At 44.3% G+C, this 18,390-nt stretch overlaps 1 protein-coding gene across 3 annotated transcripts in view; it reads left to right on the forward strand.

Moving 5' to 3' along the window:
- Positions 1-18,390, forward strand: part of ACVR2A (activin A receptor type 2A) — a 134,584-nt gene that overhangs the window by 55,738 nt on the left and 60,456 nt on the right. The window contains exons 1-3 of one of the 3 annotated variants that reach the window (XM_075933331.2): positions 6,719-6,811; positions 9,246-9,453; positions 14,801-14,910. In XM_075933331.2, coding sequence (XP_075789446.1) covers positions 6,763-6,811; positions 9,246-9,453; positions 14,801-14,910 — 367 coding nt within the window. In that variant the 5' untranslated portion in view covers positions 6,719-6,762. Of the gene's footprint in view, positions 1-6,718; positions 6,812-8,195; positions 8,272-9,245; positions 9,454-14,800; positions 14,911-18,390 lie in introns of those variants that run through there. The other 2 variants (XM_075933332.2, XM_006135677.5) reach the window with 2 other exon arrangements.

Consider the following 18,390-nt stretch of genomic DNA (forward strand, 5'->3'; position numbering starts at 1 on the left):
CTACTCCACTAGTGCATGGGCACTTCTGTATTCCTCCTTTGAAATGTACAAATGCCGCTGGGGCTCTTGTGCATTTCAAAGGAGGAATTCAAAACTCCAGGTACAGCCTGGGGCCAGCAGGAAGTCCCAGTGGAGACTCTTGTGCATTTAAAATCCATGGAGTCCAGGGAGTCCCCAGCTGACCCTGGGTTCCACATGGCACTTCCCTGAAACCCACGGTCAGCTGGGGACTCCCCATCTGATTCCGGACTCTAGGGAAATGCCACAGGGAGCCCAGGATCAGTTGGGCAGTCCCCAGCTGACCACAGGTTCCACAGCAGCTGGCCCTTTGAAATGCCAGAGGTGGTGTTTCAAAGTGGCAGCCGCTGCACAGCTGAACCATGGATCAGCTGTGGGGCGGCTGCTTCTTCAAAATGCCTCCTCTGGCATTTCAAAGGGGCAGTGCCGTGGAGCCTGGGGTCAGCTGTGGCAGCTGAACCCGGGGCTGACCGCGGGCTCCACGGCTGCCCCTTTGAAACACGCAGAGACAGTGTTTTAAAGGGGCAGCCGCCACACAGCTTACCTGCTCCTCAGCTGTGCAGCGGCTGCTCACAGAGGCAGCAAGGGCTGGTGGTGGGAGTGTGGGTGGGTGGGTGGGGGGGAGGGGATTGACTAGTCGACACATTATCCGATAAGCAAATGCTTATTGACTAGTTGAGAGTCTTTAACATCCCTAATCCAGAGAGCTTTTTAATATCTGTGGAGTTTTTGCTCTCTTTATACTTGTTTGTCTTATATAGTCAATTATTTGAGAATATTTAGTTTATGAAGGAAGCTCAGTTGACTCTATTTCAAGGGATTGTAAAAGATTCTAATTCCTGTTTTACACAGTGCATGAAAGGAAAGGGAGTTTAAATTGTTACTTAGAGTGGACAGGCACTACAGCATTTCCTAAAAATGGACAGACTCTAGATTTGTTTGATTTCTTCTGAAAGATTGGTGAGAGGATTTAGCTCTGGGATAGAAAATTCTTCGTTCCCAGCTTTTGTTTTTTGGGATGTACATTGTCCCTGAGTGCATTTGTAATAGTATTCGGTAGATCAAAATTTCTGTCTTTTGATATAGAATGAGGATTGATACATTAATTGCTTAAAAATTAGGATTTAAGGCCCTTAAAGTGCATTGAAAGCTGATTAGGAACTAATGGAGAAATATACTAGTATTCAATGTATGCTGTTGAGGGGATAGTGCTTGTTGGTCACTTAGGGATGTAGTCTAGACACAGCCTTTCTTGAAAAAGGGATGTAAATTAGACACTTCAAAATGGCAAATGAAGCCGGGATTTAATTTCCCATGCTTCATTTGCAAAATGGTGGCTGCGGTTTTTTCGATATGGTGCTTTTCGATAAAATGAGGTTTACAGGATCTTTCGAAAAAGGGTTTTATTTTCAAAAGATCCCTGTCTAAACTGCCATTTTTCTATTGAAAAGCCCCGTGTCGAAAAAAACCGCGGCTGCCATTATGCAAATGAAGTACAGGAAACTTAAATCCTGCAGTTTCGAAGTGTTTAATTTACACCTTTTTCTTGAAAAAGGGATGTTGTCTAGACACAGCCTTAGCGTATGCTGTCTACACAGCAGCGTTGTTTTGGAATAACAGACATTATTTTGAAATAACAAAATGGGCATCTACACAGCAAGCCATTATTTTGAAATAACGTCGAGATGGAGGATTTCTTACTCCAGTTCCTGTAACCCTCATTTCATGAGGAGTAAGGGAAGTCAAAGGAAAAGTGTTCTTCCTTCAACTTCCTGCTGTGTAGACAGTGCCAAAAATGTAACTAAGGGTATGTCTACACGACCCTCCTAGTTCGAACTAAGAGGGTAATGTAGGCATACCGCACTTGCAAATGAAGCCCGGGATTTGAATTTCCCGGGCTTCATTTGCATAAGCTGGGCGTCGCCATTTTTAAAACCCCGCTGGTTCGAACCCCGTGCAGCGCTGCTACACAGGGCACGAACTAGGTAGTTCGAACTAGGCTTCCTAGTTCGAACTACCGTTACTCCTCGTGAAATGAGGAGTAATGGTAGTTCGAACTAGGAAGGCTAGTTCGAACTACCTAGTTTGTGCCCCGCGCTGCACGGGGTTCGAATCAGCGGGGTTTTAAAAATGGCGGCTCCCCGCTTAGGCAAATGAAGCCCGGGAAATTCAAATCCCGGGCTTCATTTGCAAGTGCGGTATGCCTACATTACCCCGCTAGTTCGAACTAGGAGGGTAGTGTAGACATACCTTAAGATATTTCGACTTGAGCTTTACAATTGATGTAGCTTTTGACTTTTGCCCTTCTGTGTAGACATATCCTTACTGTGGAATCAGCTCTCTTGCACATTCTCTTCTTGCATTGATGTGTGGAATAAATTTTGTTGTGTGCTGAGGTATGTGTGAATGTGCACCACCAGTAGTAGTAGTAAAAAAAAAACCCCAAACCATCCCAAACTAGATATGATATATGTATTATTAATTACTCCCGCCAGAATCCTTAACTGTTCTGTTCATTCCCTCTGTGACACCAGGCATTGGCCACTGTCAGAAGACTGAATATCGGCTAGCTGGACCCCAGTAGGGATCTTATGTACTTATGACAGGTTACGCTCTCTAACTCTCTAGTCCAGGCATGTCCAAAGTCCGGCCTGTGGGCCAAATGCGGCCCGCGGTCGGATTTAATACAGTCCCCCCACTTCTCCCGGCTCCCCGGTGCTTTTTTTAACTGGCGCGCTCAGCGCGCCGCTTCGGGCCGCCGCGGTCCCAAACCCTGCCCCTGCACTCCGCTTTGGGGCTGAGAGTGCAGGGACAGCCCCCGCTTCCTCCCCCTCTCCTGGCTCCCCGGCGCTCCTCTGACTGGCGCCGCTTCCGGCCGTGCCGCCGCCGTCCATGGCGGCCGCTGCGGTCCTAAAGTCCTCCATGTAGGGCACGTCCGCAGCCCCGCTCCCCCGCTTGGCTACGGGTTCGCCCTGCTCCCGGGCCGCCGTGAGGCCAGCGTGCCCTGCGCTCTCCGCCTGCCTCTGACCCTGCAAGCCCTCTACCTTGGGGCTGAGAGTGCAGGGACGGACTCCGCAGCTGCTGAGATCAGGGACGGACTCCGCAGCTGCTCAAGCTCAGTATCTGTGATTGGCCCTGCGCACTGTCAGCTTCCTGGCGGGCTCAGGCACGTGGAGCTGCGAACATTAGAGACTTCGCCACAAACGGGCTCAGGCACGTGGAGCTCATCATTAGAGACTTCGCCACAAACAGCCACAAAGGCAAGAGAATTCTTGTTGGGCAGTGTATTAGTGCAGTGTATTACTTGGGCAGTGTATTAAACCTCTGGCACTGCGCTCACATGATCCCTTCCCCTTCTGGTCAATTTAAAAAAATGGCGACTGTAAATAAGAGAAGGAAAGTTGACAGTGAGGGCCGCCGCTTCCAGGACAGGTGGAAAGTGGAATATTTCTTCACTGAAATAGAGAATCACTGTGTTTGTCTGATATGCCAAGAGACTGTGGCTGTTTATAAGGAATGTAATGTCAAGAGACACTACCAGTCGAGACATAGCACATACGACAAGCTTACAGGGCACGACCGCAGTGAAAAGTTGAAGCAACTTGAAGCTGTTTTAATGTCACAACAGAAATTTTTCATAAGAGCCCGTGAGTCAAATGAAAATGCCGCAAGGGCGAGCTATGAGGTGGCAACGTTAATTGCTAAAAATTGCAAATCTTTTGCTGAGGGTGACTTTATCAAAGAATGCGTTATGAAAATGGTTGAGAATATCTGTCCCGAGAAGAAGCAAGAGTTTGCCAACATTTGCCGGCTCGTAACACTGTAGCACGGAGAATTGAAGAGATTTCATCAGATATTAAGAGACAGTTGACATCCAAAGGAGTGGATTTTGACTTCTTTTCAATAGCCTGTGATGAAAGCACGGACCTATCTGACACAGCTCAGTTGCTGATTTTTATGAGAGGGGTGGACGATGAAATGAATGTGACTGAAGAGCTACTTGACCTCCAGAGCCTTACGGACCAAACAAGAGGAAAAGATTTATTTGTTTCTGTTAGTTCCACCATAGATGACATGAAACTGCCTTGGAACAAAGTTACTGGGATTATTACTGATGGGGCACCTGCCATGGTTGGTGAACGAAGTGGATTATCAACCCTAATCTGTAACAAGGTGATCGAAGAAGGAGGCAAAGCTATTAAACTCCATTGTATCATTCATCAACAAGTTCTCTGTGCTAAACATCTCAAATATGATCATGTTATGAAACCGGTGCTAAAGACTATTAATTTTATTCGCTCTAAAGCCCTGTGCCACCGCCAGTTTAAACAGTTTCTACTGGACATCCAGGCTGAATACGAAGATGTTTTATATCACAATGATGTAAGATGGCTCAGTCGGGGGTCTGCACTGCAGCGTTTCTACTCTCTCAGAAAGGAAATCGGAGAATTCTTGGAAACAAAGGGACAACCAATGCGAGAACTATCTGATCCTATTTGGCTGGCTGATTTGGGGTTTCTAGTTGACATAACAAAGCATCTGAATGTACTGAACACGAGTCTTCAGGGGAAAGATGCAGCGGTGAACCAGCTTTATTCACACCTCAAAGCCTTTGGGACAAAGCTGCAACTTTTCATAAGGCAGTTGTCACAAACACAGCCCAATACCATACATTTTTCAGCGTTGCAGGAAATAATGAACAGTTTTCCACAGGACAATATCAGTGCGCAAACGAGCAGGTATGCAGCAGACATTGCATCTCTGGCTGGGGAGTTTAAACGGCGCTTTCAGGACTTTGCAACTATTGAAAAGGAGATCAGCCTTTTCTCCTCTCCATTCTCTGTTGACCCCGAGGATGCTCCAGATCAGCTGCAGCTCGAGCTCATTGAGCTGCATTGTAACAGCGAGTTACGCAGTCGTCACCAACAGCTCTCTCTTGTGAACTTTTACCGCCAACTGGATAAGAGCCGGTTTCAAGAGATTTGAACATTGGCTAAGAAAATGCTGAGCTTGTTTGGCTCAACATATATGTGTGAGAAGACATTCTCTGCTATGAACTTTAACAAGAACCGCGTGAGGACAAGACTAAGTGACTCTCACCTGCGTGACATTTTGCGCATCAAAACCACTGCCTTTGAACCAGACCTAGCCTATGTACTGCAGTCCAGATCTCAGTTTCACCCTTCACATTAGTGTAGGCAAGTTTTTTTTTCAATTGAGATGAATACATTGTAAAATCTCAGTTAATGTCAGTTGGTCTAAATCAGTTATAAATATATTTGGACACAACATGTATAGTTGGTGTTATGTCGTTTGCCGTTTGCAATAAACTTTGCATAAAATAGTTAATTTGCATTTAATTTTAATGGTTCAAAGAATGTCAGGCAAAATGGTCGGCCCTCACGCATGTTCACTTCATCAAATCTGGCCCTCTTTGAAAAAAGTTTGGACACCCCTGCTCTAGTCAGTCAATCAATATTTGAATTAATTTACCCAGGACCACATCATCTATGAATTGTTGATTTATATACATAAGTGTAGCTACCTCAGATGTTGCAGGCATGTATAAAGCAAAACAAGCATTTACGAGATTGCACGCATAGCATAGACCAGTGTTGTGGCAAGCATCTGTATGGAGGAACAAAAAGGATTTTTTTTAAATGTAATCGTTTATCATCAGTTACCAATTTTTCATCTCCAGTGCATTGATCACCCTGCAGATAATTCTCTAACCCCAGCCTACAGTAGGGGATAAGTTCAAATTAAGATACACAATTTCAGCAATGTTAATTGCATAGCTTGAGTCGAAGTATGTTAACTCAAATTTTGGCGCTGCCCACACTGCAGGAAGTTGAAGGAAGCACAGTTGACTCGCTCCTTAGAGTTGCATGACTACCGGCATCAATAGGAGCGCCTTCTCAGTTTGAATTAGCGTGTCTTCATTTGATCTGCTAATTCGAATCCCGGAAGATTGACTGTGGCTACTTCGATTTTATCTGCAGTGTAGACATGGTCTAAAGGTACTAAAGATGTTTATGTCTTAAGACACTATCATGAGGAGTTGTGCCTGCTATTTCTTGCTTGGACTGATGGACTAATTTAAAAAAATCAAAAAATAATTGCTTATGGTACTCTTAATATCCTTTAGGTTAACATACTTGAATAAAAATGACACGTAGCTTGCCTAGTTAAAATCCAGAATATGGTTACTTGAGGTCTTCCTAAAAATTGTGATTCATTTATTCACATTAAAGCATACAATTTCTGAAATGAAATCTTGTCATTTCTCAAACCTGATGATTATAGCAGTGTGGCGAATCTGTCTGCACAGCTGAGCCAAATATCACACTTCTCTTTTTTTTGCAGTTTTAATGGGTTTAGTAACTTGAGTCCACAGCTCTCATGTCTAGTGAGTCCTTGCTAAGGTTCTTAACTTTCAGCTCAATTTCTCTGTTGCTGCTTTTGATAACCAATAGATGGCATCTGTGTATAACATTTTTTTTTGTACTTTGTTGGAGGATTCTTGTCTTAAGGATTGTATTTTTCTGCATTGCCCAGATATATTAATTGCACTTCTCCCTGTTCTGAACAATTTCTTTAAATACTACTTAATTAGACCGCTAGTTAGATGCTTGTATCTTGAAACAGTTTTTCCTCTTTGTCTTATGTAGTTTACACATGTAGAGTGAGAGAATCATTTGGAAAGGAAACCAAATACAGTAGACTTCCGATAATCCGGAACCTATGGGACCCAGGTGGTGCCGGATTATCAGATATGCCGGAGTATCAGGAGGTACTATAAGCTGGTTATGTATATACTGTATATACAGGCAGTCCCCGAGTTACGCGGATCCGACGTATGTCGGATCCGGACTTAGGAACGGGGCTTTTCTCGCCCCGGAGGACACGGGCGGCGGGACCGCCCAGACGCGCCGCGGTCCTGCCGCCCGCATCCTCCGGGGCGAGAAAAGCTGCTCCGCGTCTCCCTGGTCTGTTGCGGATGAAGAGGCCCAGCAGACCAGGGAGACACGGAGCAAAGCCGCGGAGGACCCGGGCGGCGGCACCGCGGCACGTCTGGGTCCCGCCGCCCGCATCTCCATTGTCTGCTGGGGGGGGGCAGGCGCAGCTAGTGCGCCCCCCCCCCCCCCCCAGCAGACCAGGCTTTTCTTGCCGACGCCTGTGGTAGAGCAGCTGGGGCTCTGCCGGTTGGTCCTGCAGCGCCGCTCCTCGGCGCTACTGGACCAACCCGGCAGAACCCCAGCTGCTCTGCCCCAGGCATCCAGATTCAGCCGCTGCTGGTCAGTTTCAGCAACGGCTGACTTGGGGACACCTGGGGTAGAGCAGCTGGGGTGCTGCCGGGTTGGTCCCTGCAGCGCCGAGGTGCAGTGCTGCGGGGACCTACCTGGCAGCACCCCAGCTGCTCTGTCCCAGGTGTCCAGATTCAGCTGCTGTTGAAACTGATCAGCGGCTGATTCCAGGAAGCCCGGGGCAGAGAAACTCTCCCTCGGGCTTCCTGTAGTCAGCCGCTGGTCAGTTTCAGCAGCGGCTGAATCTGGACGCCAGTTCCGACTTAAGTACAAATTCAACTTAAGTACAAACCTACAGTCCCTATCTTGTACGTAACCCGGGGACTGCCTGTACTGTATATAAAGTGTTCTTAACCCTTTTTATTGTACATACTGTATACAGTATACTGTAATGTTTTAGTTCTTTTAACCCTTTTTTACCCTTTTTGCTCAGTTCAACTGCTGCTGCTGTTACCTTGTGACTCATTTTTTTGCCGAAGCTCAGTCACTAGGCTCTTGCCATTTTGATGCCGGACTATCAGCAGTGCCAGACTATTGGATGCTGACTATTGGAGTTTTACTGTAAACACTTTCTAATTGCTATAAACTTAGCACTCCTCCTTATTTTCTAATCTCTATAAGCATTTCACCTTTTTTCTTCAAAATACTGTCTTGTTTTATTGTAAGCTTTTTTAAAAAAAAGACAGATTAACCATCTGTATTATGATTTTTAAGGGACATGCAGAGTTTCACATTGAAGATGAAAACTGTTGGTTGGGATTCGGTTGGGATTTTTTTGAGGTATCTCAAGTTTGTCTCTGGAAACTGTTTAGTTCTGTCTGTCATATTATAAATTATTTTCTAAATGTTTATTTCATTTTGCCTTTACAGTCCCCCCTTTCTTGACTTCCATTTAATTCGCTATAGATGGGCAAAGAGATGGGAATCTTATCCACATTCAAATAATGTGAGGCTCCTTGCTAAAATTTTAAAAGTATACTGAAAATTTAATATCGTTCTGGGTCCCTTGGGTATATACTTGGACAGTTAGACTGAGCTGCTGCCTGTGCTACCGTGACTATACTTCTATTTTTAGTCGGCTTGCTTGAGCAGAACTAGCATTGATACATCTATATAAGCTGAGAAGCATACCTCTTAGCTCAAATGTAGGTGAACACTGCTGTTAACTGGATTATATTTTCAGCTGTATTTCACTATTGTAAGGACAAGAAACTTTTGAGAGCTGAGGTTAATGAAATAATCACGTGACCCTCGGAGATGGAGAGGGGTGTCCTAGGCAAAGGCCTACTGTACCTGACATTGATCTATCACTTGACAGAATTATGTGAAGGGTGCTCATTGTGAAGTGTCTATCTGCATTTAGTGGTCATTGTTCAAGTTGACTCTCAGAGAAAGGGTGTATGTGAAACTGAATAGCTTGATTTGAATAATTTTAAGATTAAATTAATTGCTTTATGCTCTGTTGCATCACATGCAAAAAATTTAAGACAGTTAAGTGAGGCAGCCTTTGAAAACTGGGTAAATTTTGTTGACTAATGCTGCTTGGGAATTTAAGACCACCACCACTATTTTGACTAGTATTAAGCTCTGTCCTTCAGACAATAAAATCTTGGGTTACAGCAATGTAATGAACAGCTTTGTCAAAACTTGGCCCTTATTTAATAAGAAATATTTTCCAGCCTTTCTGCAAGCTATGTGGTGTTCAGGATATATAATTAAATGTAACAGTGCACCTTTGTTTTATGTTTCAGCTCTGGTTCAGAATGCATGCAAACTTGAAATATAAGAAAGAGAAGAGAACTTAATTAATAATGGTGTCAATATAAACAACTTACATGCAGCTTGATTTTTAGTATTCAGATGTGTTTCAGCCTTCAGAATCAAGTGGTTTAATGTGAAATTATTTCTAATTCCAAATAGGTGCCATACTAGGCAGATCGGAAACACAGGAATGCATCTACTATAATGCTAATTGGGAAAAAGATAAAACAAACCGCAGTGGCATTGAACCGTGTTATGGTGAGAAAGATAAAAGACGACACTGCTTTGCTACATGGAAGAATATTTCTGGATCAATTGATATTGTGAAACAAGGTTGTTGGCTGGATGATATCAACTGTTATGATAGGTGAGAATTTTAACCATCTTATGTATAATAATGCTTTAAATCAAGTTTACAAAAAAAAGTGGCTAGGTAGGAGACGAAACAATATGCTGTTTGTTATATTAGAAGCCTGACTTTTTGAATTTGGGTGCCTACAGTTCGGACTTACTTTTAACAAATTTAAGTAGTTGGACATATTTTTGAGAGGTTGAGCACTTTAGTCTTTCATTGAGTCATAGCAATAGTGACAAACGAGAAGCATTTATATTTTAACATTTTTTCCTTCTAGTTCTGTAAAATTAGTTTTAAAAGTATGGCTTATTACTGAATGACTTCAGTAAAGTATTCCAATTAATGCGAAAAGTTATATTTCTAGGGGTAGAATTTTAAAAGTATTCAGTTCAAAGTCTAGCTCCCATTGAATAATGGGTTAGGGTCCAGACTTATAAATGTACAGCTTGATTTGTCAAATTTTCTGAGCTCCTAGAAGCTCCCACTGGCAGCTTGATGGGGCTCATAATTTCTGAAAATCCTGGCCTTTTTTGCATAACTGACGGCCAGTCACAGATGTGTGTAAGCAGTAACGCAGATGTGTGTAAGCAGTGTTGTATTGATATCACTTGGCGTTGGTTGAGTCTAGGCCAAATGCCAAAGATTACAACCATCTAACTGATCACCATATGCTACTTTGAAGAATTATTTCGAAACTATAAAATTGTCTCTATGCCAATGATGGGAGTTGGAAGGGAAGAAAGAAAACGAAAGCATTAATTTTATAATAATGTCTTCTCGTTACTAAAATGTTCCCAAAAAACTTGTACAAATCTTTAAAACTTAAACTTATTAATCTTCATATCTTTAAGAAAAAAGTTAAGCTTTCCTTGTGTCAATGGAAGAAAATGATATTAATTATTGTTCTCTTCATCTCGTAAAGAGGTTTTATAGCTTAGAATTTGTCAATAAACTGCAGTTTAAGGAAAAGTTGTAATTCTTATTTGCCAGTTCCTCAGAAATAGAAAAGCATCTAAGGGTGGTTTCCTCATTTGACTGAAGTATTGATGTGCTGAAGAGAAAAAGGCAGTTTGAATGAAATCTTGACAACTGCTATGCACAGTTTTGTAGAACTGTAATTCTATCTTGTGGGGAGGGAGGTAGACTGTTCTTTCAGGAAGAAGAAAAAAGGCATTGGAGGACATGTACATTTCCATCTTCAGATTAACTTTCGAATTTTAAAGAGGGATTTTCTGCAGTGCTTGGCATTGGGCTAATTTTCACAGAAATCCATGAGAATTTTCATACATTACAAATTAGAGCAGATCTAGCAGTTTCAAGACTGCTTGGAACTGCCTTGCTTGGAGCTTCCTATGAAAGATTGAAAAAAATGGAAAAACTCAAAACACATAGAAGCAGTGAAAAGTTGAAGAAGAGGAGGTTGTGAAAGATTCTGAGTAGACAAAATTGCACTAGCTAGTCAAACTGGTATAACCCCAGGTGGATAATATTGCTTCAGTGTTAGAGTGGCTTTTTTCTTTTAATATAGGTTTAAATTACCCTATGTGAATGCTCATGGTTTTTGTACTTGGAATGTGAGCACATATTGTTTAAACAATTAACCAATAAGCGTAGGCTTATCAGTTAATCAAACCTACTACATGCACCACCACCCCGCTTGCTGCCTATGTATCAGAGGTAGCAAGTCGGGGAAGCAGGAGCTGGTGCCTGTGGGGAGCCAGCTTTTGAGCCATCTCCCCACACATGCTGATTTCTACAGAGCCCCCACCCGCCTGCTGCTTCTCTGAGGCAGCAGTGTGGAGGGGAAGGGGAAAGCTGGTGCTGGGGGGAGCCGACTTAACAGCCAGCTCCCCATGAGCACCAGCTCTGCAGAGCTCTCTGCCCCGCTCCCCTTGCACTGTTGCCTCTGAGAGCTAGCAGAGCGGAGTGGGGATCATGCAGGAGCCAGTACATATGGGAAGCCGGCTCTCTGAGCACCGGCTCCTGCGGAGCCACATGTCTCCTCCCCGTGCTGCTTCCTCAGATGGCGGAGGGCTGTCTGTGGGGCTCTTGGTCCCCCCGAGGACAGGGGCTGCTGCTGTGGAATAGTCTCTGCCCACAGTTGGCCAGTGCTCCCCCTAGACAGAGGCTTTTCCATTGGATGCTGGAGCAGCCTCTGTCCGCAGGGAGCTTGGACCCCTGCGGACAGGGGCTGCCCTACACTGCTGCCTTTGTGTCAAAGGCAGCAGGTGGGAACTGGTCTGTGTGGGGAACTGATTTTTAAATCATTTTACTGTGGTGGTTAAATACTATTACTGTTGGTAATACATCCACATTATTTAGTGCATCACTGTTGTACTTACTAATGGAATATAAGACTTTTCAATTAGAACACGGTATTCGAAAACATTACAATATCTGGTATATATAGCTTAAAGTTACTTGGTGAACTGCAACAAGCCTTCACTAAACTTTAAGTGTATGGTCAAGGCTACAGTTTGTCATGGAGGTCATGGAAGTAATGAATTCTTTGACTTTCCAGGACCTCTGTGACTTCTGCAGGGGTCAGCAGCAGGAGTTGGGCATGGGAGGGGGTTCAGAGCACAGAAGGGGCTTGGATTGGGGAGGCCTCCCTGGAAGAGGCAACATGTTGCCCTATTAGCTCCTAGGTGAAGGTGTGGCTAGGCAGCTCTGCGCATTTCCTCTGCCCATGGGTGCTGCCCTCTGCAGCTGTCATTGGCCATGGTTCCTGGCCTGTTGGAGCTGTGGAGCGAGTGCTTACGGCAGAAGCAGCACACACTGCCCCCTGGTTGTGTCTCCATGTAGGAGCCCAAAGATTTCTCCAATTCCGGGGAGCTGTGAGGAGCCAAGTAGGGAGCCTGCCAGCTCTATCACCACAGCACTTTCCTGGCCATCCCTCCCCAGATCACCCTTTGGTCCACCCTTTTACACCCGGAGCTCCCAAGATTTAGTTAGGGGTATATGCTATGTGTCATGGATAAATCGTGGGCAATTTTTGTTTGTCCAAGTTTAATCAAATATTTGTGAAGAAAATATAGCCAAATAGTGTCATACAAATAATATCAAGGAATGAATACATTATGACAGAAACAGTAAATTGCAGCTATAATAAGGAAGTCTTCAATTTGTATATAAAACAGCAATCTTCAATCATTTCTGTAATAATTTCAAACTCTTTATAGAGTTCTTTACTGTTTTTTGTTCTCTGGGGCTACGTCTAGACTGCAAGCCTCTTTCGAAAGAGACTTTTTCGAAAGATACTTTCAAAAAAGCCTGTTCCGAAAAAGAGCGTCTAGACTGCAAGCAGTACTTTCGAAAAAGCAAGCCGCTTTTTCGAAAGAGCACCCAGGCAGTCTGGATGCTCTTTCAAAAAAGCTCTGTCTGCATTCAAGAACGCCTTTTTTCGAAAGAGCACTTTCGAAAAAAGGCGTTCTTCCTCGTGAGATGAGGAGTACCGCCGTCGAAAGGAAAGCCACTTTCTTTCGATTTAATTTTGAAAGAACATGGCTATAGTCTAGACGCAGGTGACGTTTTTTTGAAAAAATGCTATTTTTTTTTAAAAAACCTTGCTGTCTAGACACAGCCTGGTTTCAGAAACATCTTGTCCTACCTTCCCTCTCCTGAGTTCTTAAGGGTTTTTCTAGCATTTTTTTTCCTCACCAGTTTATGGCACTTCATCTGATGTCTCATAGTTTGTTACACTGAGGGAAGCTTGTACCTAAATTTGCATCTGATTAAATCAATTTAAGGCCTCAGTGGAAGTTGCAGTTGACACCAAACCTCATCTATCATAGGTGTTTGCTGACCCAAAAATAAAATGCCGCAGGAAATAAAAACGTTACTCACTTTAAAAGGGGCCAAACCATATATTGTAAAAGGTTCAAAGACACAACAAGAAAAAGCAGGTAAGCTCTTAAATTCCCAACCCTAGAAGAAAAAGATGATAGAAAAGTTCCCCACAAACACAAGGTATACAGGAACAATAGTTACACAATTCCAGGTGTCGACAATGGACGAGAAGCTCCTATCTCTCGAACCTTTGGCTATTTGAAAGCCTCCGGTGAGAGACAAGGAGGAGATCCCTCGCAGCGGTGACCCTCTGCGATGCTCTCGACCTCAAGCCTTAGGCTCCTTCCGAGCCCTCAGCGAGGAACAGAGAGGCGATCCCTCGATGACCCTGGGGATGGGTGTAGTGCAGGCAGGTAGTGATGATCCTTGTCTGGGGACTTCCGCTCCTAGATGCAGGAATCACTGGTGGAGACTTGCCTGGCGCTGGTCTTCAGGTGGCTTCTGTTCTTCAACAGGAACTGACGATAGACAAGCTACCTATCCCTAGTACCTGGAAACAAAACCTGACTAGCTAAACTCGACGCTCCCGTCATGGACAAAGTACCCGGCCGCTTGAGCGGTAACCCGACGCACTAATCCTAATGGACACACTCGATGACGAAATCTAGCTACCCTAACTAACTAACATAGACTAACGGGGTGACATGAACGCAAGCAGGGTGGAAGTGGTGCGAACACTGAATAACTGTCAACCAGGCCTTATATGCACCCTCCTCATGAATATTCATGATCTTTATCTTTAAAATCATTGGACCATGTACAGGAAAACAAGGGTCTGATTGGGTGCTTTGATAAACAAGTTGTAACAGCCTGGATCAGTGTCCTGTGTGCAGCAGCACAGCGTGACATGTGCAGCTACTTGCGTGCCGTGTGCAACATTCCTAGAAACTTCTAACTAAATGTGAATACAGCTAATACGTATTTATAAGTAAACATACATATTAAGGTGTCAAAGCGACAGGCTACAAGTTTTAGATTTAGTGCAATAAGCTCTGGATCTGGGCAAAGTTAATATTTAGTTGCATAGAAATTCCTTGTATTCCTTTTAAAGTGTGTTTCTTTTATCAGCCTCACACCACAGGTTTAAGGGATAAACTGAAGGCATTCAAAATACTCATTTTATTTGTTATGCCTCATTTAAATTGGGTTCATGAATTATTAAAACTCCTCCTCCCCCATTCTGCCCCTTGCCAAGAGGAATTTTTGAAAGACGCAGGCTTGCTTGGGATACTAATGTTTACAACTTTCACGGTTATGAAGACTGTTTCTGTCATCAAGGTTCATAATTGCTATATTTCTGCAAATGGAAGTAGATCTATAATGAAATACATTTTCTCCTTAATTTGGCATGATATTCTGATAATGCCATCTTAATGTGATCTGATGGATCACAATTTTCAAAAGTTCATTTCCAAGGTTAAATTTGTATTTAATATATACAATTATTTGCTCTTGTACAAAGGAAGTCGGTTTAAAATGAACAAAAATGATTTTTCTGATTCTCTTTCAGGACTGATTGTATAGAAAAGAAAGACAGCCCTGACGTGTTCTTCTGTTGCTGTGAAGGCAATATGTGTAATGAACGTTTTTTCTATATTCCAGAGATGGAAGTAACACAGCGTAAGTTGTTTAGTATTCTAAAGAAATGGTTCTTCATTGTGGGTCAGTATGCAGTTTCTGTATGTTTGAGAATATACTTTTCCAAAATATTCTAGATAGCTTCTGTTCATTTACAGACATACATGTGAAAGAGGTGGGGTTTTTTTGGCTTGTGTGTTGGTTTTTTTTTTGGGGGGCGGGGGGTAAATATAATCGGGGCTGCCCTTATGCTTTATACAACTGAGGCAAAGACTGCTCTTCCCCTTCCGCCCCCCCCCCCCCCCCTCCGGTGGCTTCTATTGGGTCTTGGGGCTTCCCTCCTTCTTGTTTGGCCTTTTCTGGGGCTTGCAGCTTCCCTTCCTCTACATGGCTTCTGCCTGAGGTTTGGGGCTTCCTTCCTCAAACCACCTCAGAGCTTCTCCCCCCCCTTGTAGCCTCTTTCAGAGTTTCGGGGGCTTTCCTGGGGCCAAAGTGGCGCTGCAGAGACAGAGACTGATTCCTCTCCATCCTCTGTCTCGCTTCTGGCCCGGAGGGGAGGAGGTGCAGGGAGAAACCCTGGTGCCACTAGCCAGAAAGAGTAGTCAGGGGAGGGGGAAAGGGCCTAGAGAGGAATCAGACAGTGGCGGTAACAGGGCTATAATCTAAGCATAGAAGTACACATGACTGTGTAGGGCAGTCCTGGGCGAAATATGGCCCACGGGCCAGATGCGGCCCACCAAGCCACCAGATCCGGCCTGCAGAGGCAGCAGGGAGCCCCAGGCAGGCTTGCCCTGTAGCCCTGCATGCCGTGTAGAAACGCAGCTGCAGGGCTCCATTTCTGTTTTAAAACTGGAGGGGAGTGGGGAAGTTTTAGGAGCCGCCCCGCCCCCAGAACATTGCCATTGGCCTGTTTCTGGCAGAAACCAGCCAATGTGAGCTGCTTGTTGGAGTAACAGGCAGCCATGAAGAACCATGCTCCCTCTTCTCCACTCAGATATTCATGAAGCACATGGCCAGACAAGCAGGCAGGGAAACATTTTAAGCTCGGCAGGCAGGCAGGCAGGCTAGTTTGGCAGCTGACAAGTCTCTTGGCCACAGCCTGCTTCTGGTGCCCCAGCCCTTTCCTGCCCCAACTCTCTCCTCCTCTGCCCCGCCCCCCACTCAACATATCCAAACCCTCTGTTCCTCTCTTCCATGCATACCCCTCTCAGATCTGGCACCTCAATCTCCTGCCCCAGATCACAATCCCCTCCTACCCTAAGTCACATCCCAAATCCCTGCACTTCAGTCCTCTTGCCCTAGATCACAACCGCCTACTTCATCCTAACTCCCTTCCGGACTCCAGTCTCCCTCCTGCATCCCAGTCCCTTACCCCAAGATCCCTTCTGTACCCAACCTCCATTTAAGATGGAAGAGTGCAGCCCTTGACCACTTTCTAAAATCTTAGAGTGGCTCCCCCTGTCAAAAATTACTGCCCACCCCTGGTGTAGTGCACCTGAAATTTTGGTCCTGACTATAGTGGTTCAGAATTGGTTGCATTGCCTCGTACATCTGTAATTGTTTTTTAAATTGAAAATCTTATGAAAAGAACACACAATCTCTCACAAGGCTACTAAGAAAAGTAGATGATAAAGCATGATGTTTTAAAGCAATAATTTTAAAAATTTGCCAGGCTTCTTTGCCATGTTTTCTAGTTAAGGCACCTAACCTGTTAAACATTGCAAAGTCTCCCTAACAATGAATATCAATTTGAAAAGTTCGGGTGGGGTGTGTGTGTGTGTGTGTGTGTGTGTGTGTGTGTGTGTGTGTGTGTTTTGTAACTTGTATACAACTTTGCTCCCCATTCCCCACACAAACACCCTGAAAAAGCAATCATTATAAGGGTGAGATGATCTGCTTTCATCTATGTGAATATCAGTTCTGCTTCATGGGTTATTTATAGAATGGCTGAGTGGTCAGTTATTTTAAACAATTTGTTTGTTTATTATTTTAAACATTTTGAATTACATTGGATAGTGGTGCTAAAGACTAAACTCAATATTTATTAATTTAAATTATTCCTGTCTCAGTCGGTGATTAGGATAGGTGGTTTCTTTCAGTTCCATGCCAAGTCCTAAAACAATATGACCTCTTGAACACAGCAGTATAGTAGGATATACAGCCAAAAAATTAATTATCTTTTATGTTTGTACTGACACTACGGACGTTCTGCTCTCTTTCCTGCCCTTCCAGAACGAAATATAATAGAGGCATTACACAAACTCAGACCCATGTTATCCATTTGTGCCTTTTTGAAGACCGAAGACTTTTTTGAATTTACTAGTAAATCCAGGAAAAAGAGCTAGAGCATCCTTTAAAGGGTTTACAATGATCAAATTAATTATGCAATGCAAAATGTGCTCCTGCAGATTTACACTCACGTTTAATTAAGGAAAAAAAATATTTAGAATGAATTGGCTATTGCAGGTATTACTTGAGATTAGTTTTCTCTTTGGGTACATGCTGGTAATATGGTAAAGATAGGGTCACACTTCTGCACAGTCCCTGGGAATGACCCAATTCTATAGAAATAGATTGATTAGGTAGAATAAAATTTTCCGATTTAGCAATCATATATAACTTGAGAACAGCATATTAGAATGTTTTTGCTGCAAATTTTGCTCTCATGGACACATCACTTATGGTTTCTGAGAGAAGTCATGATTACAAAGCAAATAAGTTTTATAGAGGTGGGAAAATAACTTACTGTGTTCAGTAGGATAATGGTATTCAGACCTAACAGCCAAAGAAAGCGTCCCTTTCTGCTACATGAGTCAGTGACATGAATTTGGGAAAATCATTGCTTTATTTCTGGAAACATCTTAATTAGATAACACTTAAAGACCCAACAGCCAGTCCAAGCCTCTTTTCCCTAGACTTTTTGCTGATACTTCCATGCTGCCTGACCATGTGTAGTCTGCATTGTTCTTCTGCATTAGTGTGACAATATTGATGTATTTGGTGTGTGTGTGTGTGTGTGTGTGTGTGTGTGAATTTTCCTGTGGGATGACAGAGTGATGTCGTAATGTCACACTGAATCCTGCTGCCCTTCCACTCTCAGCCTCTGGCCTCTCTCTCCCCCATCCTGGTGCTCTGGCGGAGCAGGAACTGCATGGCCTCCCCAATCTCTGGTGCTCCGTGTGTGGCCTCCCTCATTCCCGATGCTCTGGGGAGTTGAGGAATGGGGGGGGGGGTCAGGAGCCACGCAGCTTCTCCCTTCGCGGGGGGCAGGTGCCACATGGCCCCCCTCCCTGCACCCCCATCCTCCTCACAATCCCCCTCAACCAAGATCCCACTCCCCTAACCTGTGCTCTCACGCCCTCCACCGAGACTCTGCACCCTCAAACATCCTCTCCACTGAGACCCCGCACTCCTCCAGCTCACTCGTGCAGCCTCCCCCTCGACCAGACACCTACCCCCAGCCTTCTCCTCCCCCCTCCCCACCTGGCCAGACACCCTGCTCCTGCACCCTCTCTCCTGGCC

Source organism: Pelodiscus sinensis, chromosome 7 (genome assembly GCF_052426305.1).
Source record: "Pelodiscus sinensis isolate ZL-2025 chromosome 7, ASM5242630v1, whole genome shotgun sequence".
Taxonomy (NCBI): domain Eukaryota; kingdom Metazoa; phylum Chordata; order Testudines; family Trionychidae; genus Pelodiscus; species Pelodiscus sinensis.